Genomic DNA, 19,129 nt, shown 5'->3' with positions numbered 1-19,129 from the left:
TTCATTATAACTGTAAAGTGTTGTTCCATTCAGCCGCGCGCTTCCGGCATTTGTGCACTACTCGCAGTATTGCAGTATCCAAATCGTTCATCATACGTGTAGACCTTAAAAGTCTACAGCCCACAAAGTGCTTACAGGCGCCAACCAACACTACAAGCAATTCCAGCAACAGATGAGCCACGCTTTCTTTATGCGACTAAGCGCTCAATTTATTTTGAAATGTATCTGCGCTCAAGCGGAAGTCACGCTGACTGATTACAGCCAGCTTCACGCGGTGCAGACATTATGTTTGGTAGGCAGCGATTCGTGGACATTGTGATACAAAGCCTGTGTCCGTAGTGTTTGTTACGATTCGGTTAGTTATATTACCAGGATCTGTTCCGTGCTCCGCAAGAAGAGACGATACTTGTTCTGGCAGTAGCTAATTGTGTCCTCGCGCTTACCGTTGCTAGCTAAGCGTGAAGTGGTTAGCCGTAAATAGGAGCCAACGTTAACGTCAATTCGGATTTGAAAATCATCACTGTTCTTGTCTGACGGTGGTTATGTGATTAAAGGAGCTCTAAACGCCCGTATATGCAGTCCTACATGGCCTACCAGAGAACCATGAAAAAGAAATAGCTGAAGGCTAGCGTCATATAGCTGGCTGTATGATTTGTATTTGCTCTCCTCAGTGCCACGGTTCCGTATAGCTGTCCACGTCTAGTCTCGCTGCTGTGTTTAACGTTGCCAGCTGAGCTAGGCCACGTCCCAGCGGGCGTATTTCATCTAACCGACTGACATTGGACGAGTAGAAGAGAAGATGCACCGTGTGCGGAAGGAGAGAAAAGACCAGTAGAAATGTAGAAACGTCTTGAACATTCATGATTTTCTTTGCAGTGTTTGTATTTCTGAACGGTTGTCGCACATACGCGGCATGTCACGTAGACGGATGTGTTGTACAGCGGGAGGATACTCTCACTGAGCTCTGGAGGTTGCGGTAAACAACCTGAAATAACGTTACACTTTTTGTTTTTGAAATGGTTGGGTTTGGTGCAAACCGACGGGGAGGCCGCCTCCCGTCCTTCATCCTCATCTTTTTGATGGTGATCATCGCCATACTGTCTTTCAACTACTGGACAGTGTCCAACAAGCACGGCCGCTTGCTGGATGAGCTGGCGGAGGCACAGACGCAGGTGAAGCGCACGGACGCAGCGCGGAGCCGGCTGGAGAAGCGGAACTCGGAGCTGATGGTGCAGGTGGACACGCACAGGAAGCAGATCGACCAGAAGGATGGAGACTACAGCGTCCTGGAGGGCAAGCTGCAGGCCCGAGAGGCGCTCATCAAAAAGTGCACTGATGAAAAGGTATAGCAGCAATATCTGGTTCTGTATTTACTGAAAATCTGTCCAATTAAAGTTTTCACAGATTATGTAGTTTGATCACGATATCTACATAATGTGTCTGTAATCTCCTTACTCTATACCAGACAGAGGAAGATGTATTGGAAGCTTGCACAGCTCATGATGGAGGGAGACAGGGTTTCAGCTCATTTTTATCTGCTTTAAAGAGGAAAGGTGTTCGAGTCATTGTGAAGAGGGCAGTAGTTTATCTTGAGTAGTCTGTGTTACCAAGGGGCAGATAATAGATGCAACTTGTCCAAGGCAGGGAGCTCATTCATCCACACACAGTTTCATCCACCTCAACCGCTTTGACCTTTCTGCACCACCAATGTAGTGTTTTTCTAAATCAAAGCTCATGTCCCTGTATACTTTTGAAGAAATAAGGGTAATGGTGTTTCACTGTACCCGTGCAACTAAGCCACTTGTGGATGACTTTATCGTTTAGATAATGGATGTCTGTGTGCATTGGTTAAGGCTTCATGCTTTACACTACAGATGTACCTACTTTTAGCTGTATGTGCTGATGGTTGATCCCCTTGTCTAAATTATGAGCTGAGCTGATGGGAGTCCACATTAATTCCTCACAATACTGATGTATAGTCGACAAAAATGAGCCAGTTTGCTCGATTGTTTTGCTCTTCACAAACCCACAAAGCCCTACATTACTCCTACCTATCTCTCTATACTTAATAGGTTTAAATTCAAGACATCAATTCATTATTGCATTCACAAAGAACAACAAATGGAAGTAAACTTTATAGTGCATTTTAGATGTTTTATTGTTTCATTTCATTGGGACCTTTGTACTTGTTTGTGGGGCTTAATGTATTCACTGAGTGGCCTGTCTGTGTGCTCCACAAGGCTCTTGTCTCTGAAAATCGGTGTGCCATGGGAGACGTTTAGACAACGGGGGGGGGGGTTCTTTTTTGTTGTCATTTGTTGCTTGTCTTTATCCCATGTGGGGTGTAATGTTATGGTCTCCATCCAGGAGAACTTAACTGGGACACATAATTTTCATTAGAAGTAGAAGATGGCTTTTTTCCTGTCTACAATGTCACTGGCAGCTATTTTCTCACCTATTGTGAGAAAAAGTTAGATTCTGAATTGGTAAACTTACCACTACCCACTGATGATAACTGACTTGTGCACTTCAGAAACAGTATATTTGCAAGATAATCTGCAGGAATATCAGGAGGAAGGTTGTTAGTTGCAATTCATTTGCTGATGAGCTGTCCTTGACCAAAGCACATCTCACTTCCTCCCAGCTGCTTGAGTGGAGTTACTTAGTAACCAATAAGAGAGCACTGCTTGTAATGGGCCATGCATACATACATAATGGGTATACATGCTTAGTGGATAAGGTTTGTATAAAGAAATCATAGATGGATAAATCAACAAGAGTCACTCGTCAGCCTAATGGGGACATTTTTCATTATTCTGAAACTTTTCTCCCGCTGACCATCCACACACTGTGTTTATGAGCCAAATCCCAGAGTCTGTGTCCAAATCAAATCATAGCAAAAAAATGGCCCTGTAACAGTTAGCTTTCTGTTTAGTCGCCTGCTGTGCTGGCTGTGTCTAATCTCCTACAAACTGACATGTTTTACGGACTATTTTATGTTTTTATTCCAAATGTGCATGCTTCATTTTTGATATCTAAATCCCTGTTGGCAGCTTTAATTGTTTGACACAGAAAACCATCTTTGTATAAGAGATCTAAAAAGCCAGAGCGTGGATGTTTTTCTTGTCGTTGAGGCGAGTACAGATGGAAACGTGTGGAATTAAGAGGATTCAAAGCGCTATAGTTTCCGTAATCAACGTCAAGGTATATCAGTTGTTCCACTCCTTTCTTTTGTCAACAGCCCAACCCTGTTTCAACAGAGCAGGACATGGAACATGCAGTGAAAGGCCTGCAATGCAGAGAAAATAGTAACAGTTGAGCCTTAACTGTAGCTGTGTACCCATTAGTTGCAAGAATGAATCATGCAAGCTTATAGTTCTTCTGTAAGCAGTATGGCCGTGTTGTTGTTTATACAGCCAATTTTAGCAGGTTGGGGAGGCCATTAACCACTTGGACAGAGTGACAGGATGAAGCTTTGGTCTTGACAACAGTTGACAGTGTACTTCCTGTCAACTCTTTTCTTGCCGCCCTCTGTCTCAGTCATTTATAACTGATTCAAAACAGCATAATCCAGAGAAGCCTCTCAAACTCCTCCTGCGGCATAATTCACTTCACCACTGTCCATTCATGTGCTCAGTGACAAAGAGTCATTGTTATGCCACAATATGGTTAAATGTGCTTTCTTTTCTGTGGTATTTTTCTCCCTTGAACCCCCACCAGACATTGTGTCTGTCTTCATTAGTATTTTAGATAAAGACATTTTATGAAGGACGAAACTACAACTTTTTACACAGCCACATTTCAAACCTACAGGGATTGGGTGTTGGCACTGTAAAGATTGTGGGTATCACAAGTCCAAGGTCCAAGTTTCCTTCCCCTCCACCTCCCTTCTTAGCTTGCTTGCTCCTGTCCTCCCTTCAAGAGTGTCTACATACAACTGTGAGTTTTATTAAAACTCAAAATAAAGAGCAGCCCACAGTTTCAGTTAATAATATTGCATCAGTGCATGCTGCAGGTACAGATTTAAGTTTCACATCAGCCCTGGTTATTACAGAGCTGTTCTATTGGATTGCATTACAGTGTTCAGGGATTTCTACTTTCCTGCTCACTCAGTGTTAGTAAAGTGCCTAAGAAAAGTGAGTGAGATGCTTCATTTTCCCATTAGCAGTATAAATCCTATGACATTATTTCTCAGCTTGAGATCAGCAACCATGCATTGAGTTGTCTGTCTAGCACCTCATACTGGTTTTGCAAGAACTGTCTCGTGGCAGTAACTAACTAAAATGTCACACTGGGTGCCATCTGTTTGTGCTGTGAAGCCTTGTTACACAGAAAAACAAGACGAACCTGTTCATGCTGATTTTCCTGGTGCTAACTGTGCAACTGTATAGTAATTGGATAACCTTTTGCATAGTTTAGGCTTATGATTTAGCAGGGCAACTCTTAATAAACTTTTCTTGAACCAGTTCTACGTTTATAGGAGTCAAAATGTATGTAGCTCTCCCTCAGCTGATAAGATTCCTGAAACTGTTTTTTTCCCTTTGTCTTCTGTACAGGTGAAGCTACTAGGTGATGTCACAGCCCAAATGACAGAAATCCAGAGGCTTAAAGGTAGGACTTAATCCATGTCTTGCCAGCAGAGGGCTCACTCTCTCAATTCAATTCAAATTTTCTTTATTGGCATGAATGTTAATAGAACAGTATTGCCAAAGCTTCAAGGAAAATACAAAAGAACAAATCAATTTATAGTTAAATTAATAAAAAATATATAACAGTAAACACCTATGTGTTAAAAATATCTCAATAGATGTGTAATTATTGAAAGTCTCCTCATGAAGTGTTAGTGTTCCTTGAACAGACACTAAATCTTCAAAATATTGTGTGTATGTGTGTTTCTGCAAACAGAGCAGCTAAAGGATCTCAAGCAGGAGTTCATGAAACAGGAAGAGCAGCTGAGAGAAGTAAAGAAAAATAGCACCACCTTGGAAAGAAAACTGGAGTATGAGAGGTATGTTAAATCTTCAGAACTTCCTGTCAGCCTTAATGACTGCGTTTTTTTCCCTCATTTTAGAAGAACCGTGACATGATCAAAATGTGAATTTTTGCTTCTAAAATTATCCATTATTATGACAGTTATTGTTTTTTCACGTGAATAGTCACTAGTCATATGATACAAGCTAATTGATTGTCTTAATTTCCTATTCTCTCTTGCCTCTCTATAAGGCTGATATAACCTCATTGATATTTCACTCATATTGGGTGTTATAGGGCTTCTAGAATAGATTTATACATAACTCAGTTTTGCCAAAAAAAAGTTTTGCCTCTTTGCCCAAATCAGTTTTATAGTATGGTTAGAAGGAATCCTAGATTATGCGGGTGAAATTTATGAGGAATATGTGTTAACTAGTTTACAGTGTGGACGTCAAATTGCACAACTAAAAGAAGAGTATGAAGAAACGAAAAAGACCTTGGAGGAAGAAGCATCGAAGCTAAGACAGGTTAGTATTGATAAAATCCTGAATCCTGATTACTTTTATTCAGCACTGTAGCATTTATTCATTACACTTGGATTTTTAATACAGATGTACAGATAGTAGCAGCCAAACTCCAGAAATTCCCCTCTTTGTCTCTTCCTGTTAAAGCATCACCATTCATTAAGCAGTGTCTTCTTTTTGTTTTCTCATATGCTCCTTTTTTCTGATTCACCGTTTTTCTGATTCACCGTTTATAATTCTTCAGAGTATGATGGACGGCCAAAAGAATGTAGTGGCAGGTAGACATGCAGAGGGAGCGCCTGGTGTGAGGATGGTTGGAGAGCGCCATACGGTGGCCACTCATGGGCACGACAGTCCAGATTTAAAAGGTACAGTGGGTGTGACTTTCTATAACCAAAGCTTATACTGTCTTGACTGTTCTTCCTTTTGTTGCTATGCACACGCTAAGAAAATGCACATGCACCTCATATAAACCTTGCAGAAATGTAACTGATGTGTAATTACACTCTGTTAGTTTCCTGTGCATGTTATTCCTGTTTATGTAAATGTGTAACAGGGAACTCGGCAAACTATTTTAATGTCCACCAATCCACCACCTAAGACACATTCCTTCTGCTCTGTTACAGAAGAGATGGGGAAGCCTGGCAGTGACGCTGGCATGCCCGGTATAGAAGACAGTGAGGTGGGAAAAATCGATGATGTGCAATTTGGTAAGCAGAGGACCTCAACTTTCAAGAATTTTTTTTTAGGTTTTTTATGGGCAGAGCAAGATCAAGTAAAACAATAATAGTGTATAGGCCAATTAGGTTTTAAATATGGACTCAAATACATTTGTTGCCTTATGATTTTAAACCTGCAACTCGTTGAGAGGACTATAAAAAGCCAAGGCTGAGAGAATTAAACTACAGACATGTCAGTTTACCAATTAAAAAACTGTTGAAAGTTGAAACAGAAACTGGATAAAAATAACTAACCAATGGACTACAGATGGGACTCTCAATCACTACTGTACATAGCGCTGTGGCAAGATCAGGAAATGCCACCATATATGTGTGTTTATATTATAATATATATATAACTAAATGTGATGTCAAAAAAATCCCCTGCTTTTCTGGAGTTGTGGCTCCAAATGCCTTCTGTATTTCTGTCCTTGCGGCAAATGAAAAGAAATCCACCAAAGTTATCATACTGTCCGAGCTTTCTCACTTTGCCACTCCATTTATCTACAGCCTTGAAGAAACCAGCCATCACTCAGAAGCATGATGACGTCCCTGATGGGGTTGTGGGAGCTGGTGCTGGACCCGGAGTCGGGGCAGCGGATGGCCCTGGGGGCCAGGGCCTGTCCCTGGACCAGCCCAGGCTCCAGCAGGACAGAGTGGAGGGCCGAGCAGCAGTGGTTGCACCCCCAGGCATCATCAAACAGGCAGACAGACCGGTAGTGTTTGAAGAAGACAACAAGGCAGGTATCAAGGCAGACGAACTGGGAGAGCAGCAAAGACAACTTCAAGGTATAGAATGCACAGTATCCATATAATTTGTATTAATGATTATCGTCTGTCTTTTGAACCTATAGGCATGTGATAATTAGTTATCAGGCTATTTGTTTTCAATGATGTTTCTTTTACTGAATCTATTGCCACTTTACTGTGGTATAACAAAGTTGTTATACCACAAAACAATTTTGGGCCTTTTGATGTGTGATTTTGGACAAACATACAGCAGAACCTAAGTCTTTTTGTTATTGCCAGCTCCTGATAATGTCAAGATTGACAACGAACACGTGAAGGGGATTCCTCTGCCTCCCAACCCAGCCCAGGTGCCCAACCCCATCCAGCCTCACCACGCCAAAGACCAAGTTGCAGCAGAGCCAGTACACCACCGCCAAAGTGAGTTCCAAACCCGGCACTAAAGGCAATACTGTACTTTGCAAGGGATATGGTGTTGTTTTTTTTATTAATAACCTGTTGATTGACTTTGAAGGGGCGGGGGAAAATATAACATGAAAAAGAAGTATACTTACAGTTGTTCTTGTTAACTTCGTCTTTGTGCTTAGCTGCTGCCTCGCAGCAGTCTGTAATGTGTGTCAACACAGAGTAAAACACAATTTGGTGTTATGCCATCGGTATGAATTTTGCCCATTGCTACCTGGTTACACCCCTACTTCTACATTTTCATGAAAGTTAGAATTTCTAACTGAGTATCTGTTGGAAAGTCATGTCTGAATATGGGTAGGAGCACTGTCAGGGAGCAGAGACAGGGCTCGGTCGCAGAGGGCAGGAGACAAATGACACACACCTGGCTCTCAGATGATCCTTTCCTGCTGCCTGGCTTCTGCTCTGCTGGTGTTTCTCCCTCCTCCTCCTCTGTTTTGTTCTATTCTGTCATCTCCCTTCACATCCACGTCACCCTCTTACAACACTGACTGTATTCAGTGCATGTCTTCATTTGGTTTTCTTCTAATCTTCTGCCTCTGATCTCTTTATACTTGCATCCTATTATGGCAAATTAACACCCGACACCCACCAGATGTCTCATTTCTGGAAGTGTCTGTTGCTCACCAGACACTAGCAGCCCAAAGACACTGACTGACTCAGTGCATCTCAAGTCCCCACCCAGTCCTTTCGTGATCATTACTGCCATCTCAAATCTTTAGGAGGCTAGACAGGAACGGAGTTGAGGAGTTTTTTAATGACCAGTTTTTCTGATTATCAATTTCAGAAACCTCCGATCAAGTCATTTTGACTTTTACACAATTTGTGCTTGTTTAATTGAAATGTCTCTAGTTTGGCCACCTGTAACAATAAAAATGTCCGTTTAATGTTAAAAGCAAGTAAGACATTGAAAAATATTGTCGAAATTCATAAGATTGGAAAATGTCACCGTTACACTGTGACTTGTTCATATCGACAGTACCCAGTAAATAACTCAACTTCTTGCTTTTATTTTACACTTCCTATATTTGAACACATGTCAACTACTAGTTTATTATAGAATATAGAACAAGTTCAATCCTGCCTCTGTATCTGAAACTGCATTGAATGGAGGTGTTTGTGATTAGTACACGTTAATAAAGGGGGACAACATGTTAGAATGAAACACGATACTTCCTGTGTCTATGGCTTTAACAGTTACCCTCGAGTTTAATCAAGACTTTTCACAGTACCCACAAAAACACGAAACACTGTACAGATGATTAAACCGGTAACTCAATTAGCACTCAATGCTTTCCAGACTCTCCCCCATTATAAGGGAACCCCATTTGTTTCAACTCAGCTCTCTGCTTTAACAATGTCTGTCTTCTAATTAGCATCTGCCACCATCCCTTCACCTCATCTTCCTTATCTTTTGTCATCCTCTTCATGCGATCACCTATTCCTTCATGCATTCATTATGCAGTATTTCACCAATTCCGCCCTCTCTCCCTACAACTGCCTTCGCTTCCCTCCCTTCCTGATGAGGCCCTTCTCTGCCTCCTGCAGGCCGGTTCTTTGATGAGAACGAGTCCCCAGTAGATCCGCAACACGGCTCTAAGCTAGCGGACTACAATGGGGATGATGGGAACGTGGGTGAGTATGAGGCCGACAAGCAGGCCGAGCTGGCCTACAATGAGGAAGAGGATGGTGATGGTGGGGAGGAAGACGTCCAAGGTGAGCCAGGCTGGGGGACTGGATTGCCTGTCCAGATGTGTATCCACCATTCCCTACCTTGCTCCTTCCCTCCACCCCTGTCCTGCTGCTCCCCCCCCCCTCCCCTGCATTTGTCCTGACAGTTAAGAGTAGCTCACAGTACCCTGAGTTTGGTCCTTGAAGACATACTAAACTACCGATATTTAAGAATGATGACACAAACGTCTTCAGGGTCAAAGCAGGACTGCTATGTATGCAGTTCAGGATGAGTAACTCAATTGTGTCAGGCATTTTTTTTCCTGTATAGACACAGTAACAATCTTAGCAAAAAACTTGACCCAGGAACTTACGGTTCTGTGAGAGTAATTCAATTGCCATCTAGTATTTTCGCTCCTGCCTGTGCTTCTTTTTAGCTATACCACCTGTCTGTGCCCACCAAACATCTGACCCACATCTAGACCAGTAGATAAATATAGCTCACTGTGTTTGTGAATGTGTCTGTGTTCTCCTTGAAATATTGAAATGCATGCCCACATTCTTTTCTTTGTTGTTGTTTCCTACCATGAATTTCTGATTTGTGAATGTTAGTATTTATACTGTGTTTGGAGAATACTAGTTTTGTTTTCATCCGTCTCGAAAAAAGTTTTGTCATGTTAAGAGTTTGGCTGTGATTTGTCATTTATGTGTTAAACGGTTTGTATACAATCTCTGATTTCCATTCAAAATCTAGGGTGTCCTTGTTATTTTAACGATCAACATGGAAGCTAATGAAATGCTAGATAGATGAAGGAAGTGTTTTTTTGCCAAAATTTGATGGAAATTTCTTCTACAGTAACACATTTTTTATTAAATCTGGGGAACAGGTTGCGAGTCCTACACTGTTCACACAAGATGGTCATAAGCATCCTCAAACACCATTAAAGCAGAAAGTCGGCACTTTAATCTTGAATCATTATTTCATTTCAAATTCAGTGTGCTGAAGTATTTCCCAAACAATGAAAAACATAAATTCTCATACTTCATGACTGCACTGTGTGTTATTTTTATGGATGTACACAGATCGGAATAAAAGTATTGATGTAATTGGACTGATAGCGAGGACATTAAGACAGTTAAGATCATTCATATGTGATAAAAAATGTTTTTTTTTTATGTTATAATGGAGTATGGTTAACTTAATTCAGTGTATTGTTTATTACTTTATCTCTAATGTGTTGCATTCTTTTCCCCACAGATGATGATGATCGAGACATGCAGGGAGACCGGGCTGTGGATTATGGGAAGAGACATCAAGCCATTGACATTCTTTGAAAGGGAACTCGTACAGCCTAACTCATTAAAAATAATCAGACCTTCCTCTACAACCAAGTCTTTCTTAACAAAATAGTTTGAACATCAATATGTTTAAGAATTTTTAGAGTGCATTCTCCAATGTCATGGACTACTTTAAAAACTGACATTGCAACTAATGAATTAATTCTGAATAACGTAAAATAATACAAAGGAAAAAAATCATGGCATTTTCCTGTGCTGCTGTTGATTTGCTGATGGGCATAAGTTATGACAGTAGAGATGTTCCTTGACTGTTGAGTTTTGTTATTTGATAACTGCCTCAGTTCATAATGAAGTGGTCTAAAGGAGCCCTCTTGACTCGCATCTGAACTTCAAGGTCGAACCATGTTTTGTTTTTGCTACTTTTCTTTTCAGGTTGGTTGCTTGATATAAACAATCTCTTCACCAGAGATGTTTATCAATGGGACTAATTCGGCATTCTGCCTTTCTAACATAATTTTGGGACTCTTACATGGAAGACTTACATTTTTTTTAATTTACAGGAGGGGAATGCATCACAAATGCCAAGGACTTTGCTTATGGCCTATTAAATCATTTAATTTTCTTTGTGACAGACACTCAAATGTGCTTCTCATTCTCTTTTTTTAAATGATGCCATTGCATGCATTTGAACCTTTTTTATTAATAATCCAACTGAGCAAAATACTGATGCTTAAGCAATACTTAGTGATTTTAGGATCCACAGTTTGCAAAGCTTAACAAAGTACATATGGAAGTGACTGACTGTACACATGCTTCCATTAATGAGGTCTCTTGTACATAATGTAGATGAACTGTTACCATTTGTACTGAGGAAACCTAATTCCTCATCTTTAGGGAAATCCGTGAACATGAAATCAGTTCTGTTTGTGCAGCCAGGAAAATTGATTTCTCATGGAAAGGCACATTGAATGTAATTTAATTTTATTAAAGGTGATGCTTCATGTCATTTTCAGTTGTCAGAATGCTTAAGAGTCTTATGTAGATGTAGAAGTGATCATTTGTCCTCAGTAGTGAGTGGATTACTTGGGTGATGCAGCTTTTAATGTTAAGAAGTCTGTCAAGCGCCTATATGCCTTCAATTCATAATTGTAACATCTGAGTATATAACGTTACAGCCAGATATTCACAAGTGTCCGATTAATTGTTTGAATATTCCGTCATTTACTACTTGCTTGTAAAAGAAGAACCACAAAGACGTGCAGTCCTCCCTTTATGAAAGCCGTGAGGGGAGAAAAAGGAAAGTGGTAGTCTTCGCTGCAGACTGGCTGGTGTTTTTGAGAGGTAAGGGGGTGTGTCTGTGTCCCATACGGGTATCTGCCTTCGAGAGACTGAGCAGAGGCGGGAAATGGCGCCTGGTATCACAACGATGTGTCATTTCGGAGACGGCCCTTGGGTAGATATACAGTGAAAGTCTGCTCTGATCACGAAAACAACCACCGGCTCTGTTGTGATGGTTAATCGGCCTTGAGTCGTTATCTCCAGATACTGCGGATCACCATAAAGTAAGTCGATAACGTAAACCAACCGTGTCCGTGCATTTGTGTAATTTGGCTTGGGGTTTATGTAATGTTTGGCTAACGACAGGATAAATATTCCCTTCCCTGCCTATGCACATCTGTTAGCCCGAAGCAGTTTTTCAAGAAAGCTATGTAGGGTTAACGCTAAGCTAGCTGTGCTAACATCAATAGCTACGGGAAGCTAAAACACGGCCTACCACGGACCTGACTTAGACGTCTTAACCTTTGCCAATTTAGGTTCCTTGTACTCTTTGCAACTAATCCATTCAAAAAATGCTCGCTAGAACAATAATCATACAAATTGTAACTGTTAACATCTCGTTTGAACAATGAACAGCTAACCTTAGCTAACGTTTTTAGCTTGCATTGACGCTAACGTCCAAATTGGCATTCCCCAACAGAACTTCGCTAACGTTAGGTGTAACGTTACATTAGCCAACACCGTCTTTTCCATTTAATATACTTCCAATGGGTGTTGAGCTGGACGTGTGCATGTAACGTTACCGTACCATTGATTATTGAAATTCTATCAACTGCATTGTTGTTGGTGAAAGATAACGTTGACTGGATTTAAACGTAATTTAAACAACGTTATCGTGGTAACATTAGCTAACCTAGCTGTTTTGATTAACGATGTCTGAGTTTCACTGTCAAACACCGCAAATGTTAACAAGGTACACAATTAGAGGAGACAATCGAATCAAACCACTCAGCAAATGCCATGCATGTTACTTAGTACTTTAGTTAATCATTTAACATTATTTCGCTCAACTTACGATGCCGCAATGGCTTGCTAACGGTAAGTTAGCCTGTTTGGGCTTGCCTTGTTGAAATGCTAACGTTAACTTACCTGGAACCTACCTTGAAAGCCGATTTGTATTGACGTTATCAGTGTAACGTGTAAAACCTGAGAGTGACCAAACAAACTGTACTTAGTTAAGCTGTGTTGCACACCTTCGTAACCCCTGACGCGTTAGGTTAACGGACGGTCTCTTGTAGTTCGTTTAGGTCGCCTTAGCTCAATAGAGTTAGCGGCAGAGCTTGGTAGTCGTGTTTATTAAACGTTAGTGCAACTTTTACAAACGTTGATTTTGGGCTTCAGATGTGTCGTCTGCCTATATTGTATTTGTTTCATTTATATTTGCTTTAGCGACTTCTTAAGCCAGTTAGCTAACCTTAGCTTCAGATGTGTTCATATGTGTTTTGCAGTGGACTGGCTGGCGGAAGGGCCTCCACTGTGTTGTCCATGGCTAGCGTTTACTAGCCCGCTCATACAGTCTCAGTGGCATGCATGTTCTTATTTCCCGCTCACTTGCTCGTACATAGCTATGTGCTGGATCCTTGGTTAATAGCGATTGCCTTGAAATATTTAAGTTTACGAGCTATGGTGGTGTTGCCATGCGAGCCATGGCGAGGTTTGGTCATACAGTAAATGTAACAGGCACTTGATATTTATGTTTATTTTGGCAACAATAGGGAAACCTGATGTGTTTATACCAACACATGCAAAGCATAAGAGCAGATAACAACAAGAAAGACTAAGAGGAATAATGTATCATCTCCAGGAACAACACATGAAAAAATTCCATATATGATAGACTTTAGTCAATCACATCACAGGGGAAATCTCATCTCAGATTCAGGAAGAATGCCAATTTGCAGCATCTGTCAGTTTTTCTCATGAGGTTTCAGGAAAATGTATTGGCTCAGGAAGCCAAATAGTAACCGCTTGAACTGTTGGTGCATCAGTTTCAAAACTATGTAATGTGACAAGTTTAAAGCCATTGAGTATACACACACATGCCTTGCATTACCAAAGACAAGTAGTTGTCACAGGGAGACTTTAATATTGGGAAACCTGTGAGATTTTAGGATTTGCTCAACAACACTTGATACTGCGGCTTGAAATATTTTTTGAATATTGGCACACCTGACCATCTCAACAAGAAATAAACACTCGGCCAAAATATTTACTTCAAGGCTTTTGAAGTTTTCCTGCTCTTTTGTCCATCCACTGTTTTTGCTAAAGAAAATTCTGTCTCAAAAAAGGAGTATATCATTGTGGTGCTAAATATTATTTCCTGTATTACATCATATAATTGAAAGGAAGTAGAGTTTTAGTAGGTAAGAGGCAAGTTATTATAAACTGTACAATGTAACTTGGGCAAGATAATATAACTGTTGTAGTTCAGATAACATTAATTTATGTATTAAGAAGTGAGTGCCAGTATTGTATGTATGTTGGGGTGTAAAATAATTTACAGAATCTCAAACACAACAAGAGAGGTCCTCTTCTACAGTAGTAGTACAGTGGCCCAAGGTTGCACTCAAGATCAGCATCTTTGCAGTGCCACCACAAGTGGCGGTGGTGCAGTGGTAGAAAAAATATCCTGTATACTTTGTTGTATTATTATGATGGACATGAGTGTTTGCTTTCCATAGAGGCACTGGCATTTATTCTGTTAATCTAATCTCTGAAAAACGCAGCCAAAGAAAGACATTTTCACATAGATGTTAAAGCCCAGTGGCTTTTCATAGACGTTCCAGTGTAGCCGACGTTCTTCGGTAGCACCCCCAAATTTAAAAATGTTTTGATGTGAGTGATAAGTTGGATGCTATAATAAAATCAGGGAGTAATTCCTTCTCATACTAGTACACTGGCATTCATGCAAGTTCACTGTCTAGATCTGCTCATTTATTTGATACTCTGAGCTGTCACAACTTTCCCGGCTCAACCTACTTCTCCTGCCTGCCTGCCTGCCTGCCTGCCTGCCTGCCTGCCTGCGACTTTAATGTTATGATGTACTCTGATGCTGTTGGTGTTTTTGTGTGCGCATACAACAATATTTACACGTCCTGGTGTGTTCATGAATACACCACTGTGTAAATGTAAAGCAGATGTAGTAAAGGGATTTACAGTACGAGATGCACAGTAGAGATTGAGTGGTTGCTATTACGTGTTTAGGGTTACTGACAGGTTGGGGATATTGTCGGACACATTTTCAGCCAGCTGCTGTTACGTAAGCGCAAGGGGCTGGCATGCTTGACTGACAATTCATGTTCACTGTGAATAGTTTTTAAGTTTTTCCCGTGCATACTTGTGAACAACGCAACCAATTAAATCCCTCAACTCTCAAGATTAAGGAGTGTATTTCCTTCAGATAAGTTTCAGTTCAGATTGTGTACATTTAAAAAATCTTTGACCACGTCTACAGTTTTTTCAGTTACAGTATTTTGTTGTCTCGACCTAATCATCATTCTTGTATGTACACAGCTAATATAAGGGAGTGTTTGAGTGTGTGCGTGTATATTAAGATCCTCGGTAATAGTTTATTTTGTGTGTGGTTTTTTATTTTTTTATACTGTACGAATGGAAGTAAAGCCAGCTGTGGCTGCCGTGATGTAAGTGAAATGGGATCTTGAATGCATCCAGATGTTGGTAGAAAATGCGCCAGTATTACCCCATTACAGATGGATACACCCACTGACTTATCCATTTTGAAAGTTAAAACAGTTGAGACCGCTAGAACAACCTGTGTCCACCTTAACAGTTGGGTATTTGCTTAAATGGGTTTCTGACTGTACATTTTGATTTTCTGTGTCTCTTTCTGTATCTGCTGTCTTTCCCCATGTCTGACTTTTTTAACCAGCCTTACATGTGACTGCTAAAAACAATGAGGCTGAGAATGCGTAAGGCGTCTCAGCAGCCCAACCCCAGTCTGGCGAGCCGCCCATCCCGTACCAAGAGGAGGCATTCAGAAGTAGAAGAGGACACTCCTACTAGTGGAGGGAGGGGCTTGTTCTCGACCATCAAGAAGTTCATCAGAGGAAATGCTGTTAAGGTAACTACTTCTATAATCACATCAAATGATCCAGGTTTTTAATTGAGTTCAATTCAAACGCGAGCGTAGCGCCCCTTCTTGGAGCATTGAAATATTGTAGCTGAGGTTTCCCGCCTCCTCTCAGTGTATTTGGTTTAACTGTGTCGCCTGAGCTTTTTGGCACTTCTCTGTTTTTCAAACTGTATTTAGCACTGTGCTCTACAGGTCGCTGAGTTAAATACAGTGTTTCTTGGTGCACAGTGTCATGTTTCCCGTGAACCGTTTGGTGGAATGCAGCAGCTTGTCTGAGGACTGGGCTCTAATTTTAGCTTCTTGCTCACAGAGTTGGTGTGCAGGGACAGGATGTAGAAACAAGTGGAAAAGTCAACTTGCTTTTCCTATGGAAAGACATGGGTTTTATTTTTGATGTTTTTACATGATGATTATCACTTTGTGGTTCCTGCATTTCCTCATTAAATCTTAATGTAAGACTTGTAGCTACTTCAGTTTTTTCTGCCTATCTGTATTTTTTATTTTTATTTTTTTGATGTCTTATGGTCTCTATATACTATATGATAACAGTGATCTGGTAGGTTCATTGACTGACACAGCATGCACGATAGGTATAGTAGTATGGGTTTGCAATCTGTGACAAAGTGTGTGTGATATCTATTTTGAGGCAGTTCAGATCGTGCGAGGGATGTCTGGTGAATCGTAGTGCCATGAAGTAGAGAAGGAAAAAAAAATACCACTCATGTTTTGAAAATACAGAAGGAAAAACAACAAGCCATATCATTAAACTTTTTTTTTTTTGCTCACACTTACACTTCAATTCAAAATACAGCATAAAAGTTGTCAGTCGGCGTGTTCTGCTTTATTTCATGCCGTGTTCCGATTGGTAGATTTGATATAGGTCAAAGCAGAAGATACACATCTCTGTCTCTTTCAGAATTCTGTCTTTGGTCAAGTTTTCATTTGGCTATTTGTGAATGTGTCTCACAGTGTGATCTAGGACCACCATTTTGGATTGACACAGATTTCACTACGTTTCTTTCACAGTTGTCTTACTTTCATCAGAGACAGACCAAAATTTTGAGTTTATAGGCTCTTAGTAGTTTAAAAAAAACACTTTGCCTTTTTTTATTAAATAACTTTTTCACTGCATGACGTCTGGTCTCCTTAAGGTGCAGCAGGAGAGCCCAGCCAAGAAGACGCGCCTCCACTGTGATGTGGACAACAACCTGATCACCTCCACCACCCCAAACACCAACACCCCCCGCAAGACTATCAGCAGGGTTGGCAGGAGAGGCTCCCTCAATGGACGTGAGTGGCACAATGAAAAAGACTAATCACTAGTCTTTTTATTTTTTTTTTCTTCTCCTAAAACCTGTTACTTCACCCCTCCAGAAGCCACCAATCATGACAGGAGTAAAGAGAAGCCGAACGGCAGTCTGGAGGAGACGACGGCTGTTGAGGTGGCCACCAGCCCTCCCAGAACCACCCTTCTTGGGACCATCTTCTCCCCTGTTTTCAACTTCTTCTCACCAGCTAAAAATGGTAAGCTGAAGCAACCAGTTTGATTCATGGCTAACACCGTAGACAGAGACTGTGTATTATGAGTAGGGCTGTCACAGTGAAGTAATTTCCCCCGCTGCAATGTGTTGGGGCTCAACAGTGCGGTATGCGGTATTATTGCATTTTTCATCAATGAAGTAATTTGGTGCCATATAGCCGAGTAAGAGTGTCTGTGGATCTCACCCATCTCACCTCACTGCACAGCGAGCCGCTAACATCAGCTTTATGGTCGGAGCAAACTGGCTGCTGGGTGTTAGTCAGCAACATTGGCAAGCAAACTCATTTTTGTAGTTTGACAGTGTCTCTTTCATATGTAACATTAGCTATATTGTTACCTTAAGCGCAGATAACAAGAAAGACTATGGGCATGTCTATCAAGTAAATTTACATACCGCAGCAACCCACAACCCAATTTACTCATTTAACACGCACTGAAGTGTAAAGTATGAACATTGCCATCCTTCACATCAGGCTTGACCAATAGTGCGGTATTTCAATTGTGCGGTTATCGTGACAGCCCCAACTGTGTAAAATTTGGTGGACTGAATTTGTGAGTCACCCATATTGGCCTGCAGTACATGTAAAGCTCCACCACTAAGTTTCTTTTTTACACATTCATACTTCTATTCTGATGTTGCACCACTGTATTAAATAGTATGCAGTGCTTTTTTTCTTGTATCATGGTGTACAGTTCTGTGCAAATGTCTTAGGCTGGTGTGAAAAAATGCTGTAATTTAAGAATGCTTTTGAAAATAGACATGTTAATAGATTATAGTTATTAATTACGAAATGCAAAGTCTTTGAGTAGTGAACAGAAGAAAAAATGAAAATCAAATCCGTATTTGGTGCGACAACCATTTGTCCTCAAAATAGCATCACTTCTTCTAGGTAAACTTGCACATAGTTTTTGAAGGACCTCGGCAGGTAGGTTGGCCCAGACATCTTGGAGAACTACCCACAGTCCATCAGGGCCCTGTGGGGCCCATACCATCACTTGCATGACTCCTTTTTCTTCTTTACGCTGAAGATAATTCTAAAAGACTCGCTCTATATTTGGGGTCATTGTCATGCTGCAGAATAAATTTGGGGCCAATCAGATGTCTCCCTGATTGTGTTGCATGATGGATAAGTATCTGGCTGTACTTCTCAGCATTGAGGAATCCATTTATTCTGACCAAATCCCCAACTTCGTTTGCAGAAAAGCAGCCCCAAACTTGCAAGGAAACTCTACCATGCTTCCCTGTTGCAGACACTCATTTTTTTATCGTTCTCCAGCCCTTCAGCGAACAGACTGCCTTCTGCTGCAGCCCAATATTTCAAATTTTGACTACTCAGTCCAGAGCACCAGCTGCCATTTTTCTCCACCCCAGTTCCCGTGTTTTCATCCATAGTTGTTCTGAGCTGATAGCACTGGTGGACATCTTCCACTTGCGAAGTGATGTAAGCATGATGTTTCAACCTACATATTGAATTTATAATCAGTAGAAACTGTTAGCTTAAATTGTTCAATCATACATGTGACGTTATGCCTACAAAAACCTAACTTTGTGCAAGTGTACCTAGAAGATTTGATGCTGTTTTGAAGGCAAAGCGTGGTCACACCAAATATTGATTTGGTTTTTCTTCTGTTCACTCACTTACTGTATGTCTTTAGGGTACGTTATGTCAGGATAGTACACAGCTAAAATGTCTTTTTTTTTTTTTTTTTTTTTTTTTTTTTTTTTTTTTTTTTTTTTTTTTTTTTTTTTTTTTTTTTTTTT

General features: G+C 40.7%; 2 protein-coding genes across 8 annotated transcripts in view; both read left to right on the top strand.

The window, feature by feature from the left end:
* The first annotated feature begins 232 nt into the window (after positions 1–232).
* golm2 (golgi membrane protein 2) lies at positions 233–11,402 on the top strand. Of its 4 annotated transcripts, none has more exons than XM_046032786.1 (10): positions 233–1,343; positions 4,557–4,611; positions 4,906–5,008; positions 5,408–5,498; positions 5,740–5,863; positions 6,125–6,205; positions 6,725–7,003; positions 7,244–7,381; positions 8,975–9,142; positions 10,356–11,402. In XM_046032786.1, exons 1-10 carry the CDS (start codon positions 1,017–1,019, stop codon positions 10,430–10,432), a joined length of 1,443 nt encoding a protein of 480 aa, XP_045888742.1. In that variant the 5' UTR covers positions 233–1,016; the 3' UTR covers positions 10,433–11,402. The 4 variants fall into 4 exon arrangements, with proteins under 4 accessions (XP_045888742.1, XP_045888741.1, XP_045888744.1 ...); XM_046032785.1 differs by having other exon boundaries at positions 234–1,343; positions 6,122–6,205; XM_046032788.1 differs by lacking the exon at positions 8,975–9,142 and having other exon boundaries at positions 236–1,343.
* A 232-nt stretch (positions 11,403–11,634) lies between these two features.
* Positions 11,635–19,129, top strand: part of ctdspl2b (CTD (carboxy-terminal domain, RNA polymerase II, polypeptide A) small phosphatase like 2b) — a 17,663-nt gene continuing 10,168 nt past the window's right edge. Inside the window, exons 1-4 of one of the 4 annotated variants that reach the window (XM_046032660.1) lie at positions 11,635–11,737; positions 15,624–15,815; positions 16,979–17,117; positions 17,202–17,351. In XM_046032660.1, the coding sequence (XP_045888616.1) occupies positions 15,648–15,815; positions 16,979–17,117; positions 17,202–17,351 (457 nt within the window). In that variant the 5' untranslated portion in view covers positions 11,635–11,737; positions 15,624–15,647. Of the gene's footprint in view, positions 11,738–11,773; positions 11,959–12,279; positions 12,773–15,623; positions 15,816–16,978; positions 17,118–17,201; positions 17,352–19,129 lie in introns of those variants that run through there. The other 3 variants (XM_046032661.1, XM_046032658.1, XM_046032659.1) reach the window with 3 other exon arrangements.

This window comes from Micropterus dolomieu, linkage group LG20 (assembly GCF_021292245.1).
Source record: "Micropterus dolomieu isolate WLL.071019.BEF.003 ecotype Adirondacks linkage group LG20, ASM2129224v1, whole genome shotgun sequence".
Classification (NCBI taxonomy): Eukaryota; Metazoa; Chordata; class Actinopteri; order Centrarchiformes; family Centrarchidae; genus Micropterus; species Micropterus dolomieu.
The sequence above is the reverse complement of the archived record's forward strand: the minus strand, read 5'-3'. Positions and strand labels throughout refer to the sequence as shown.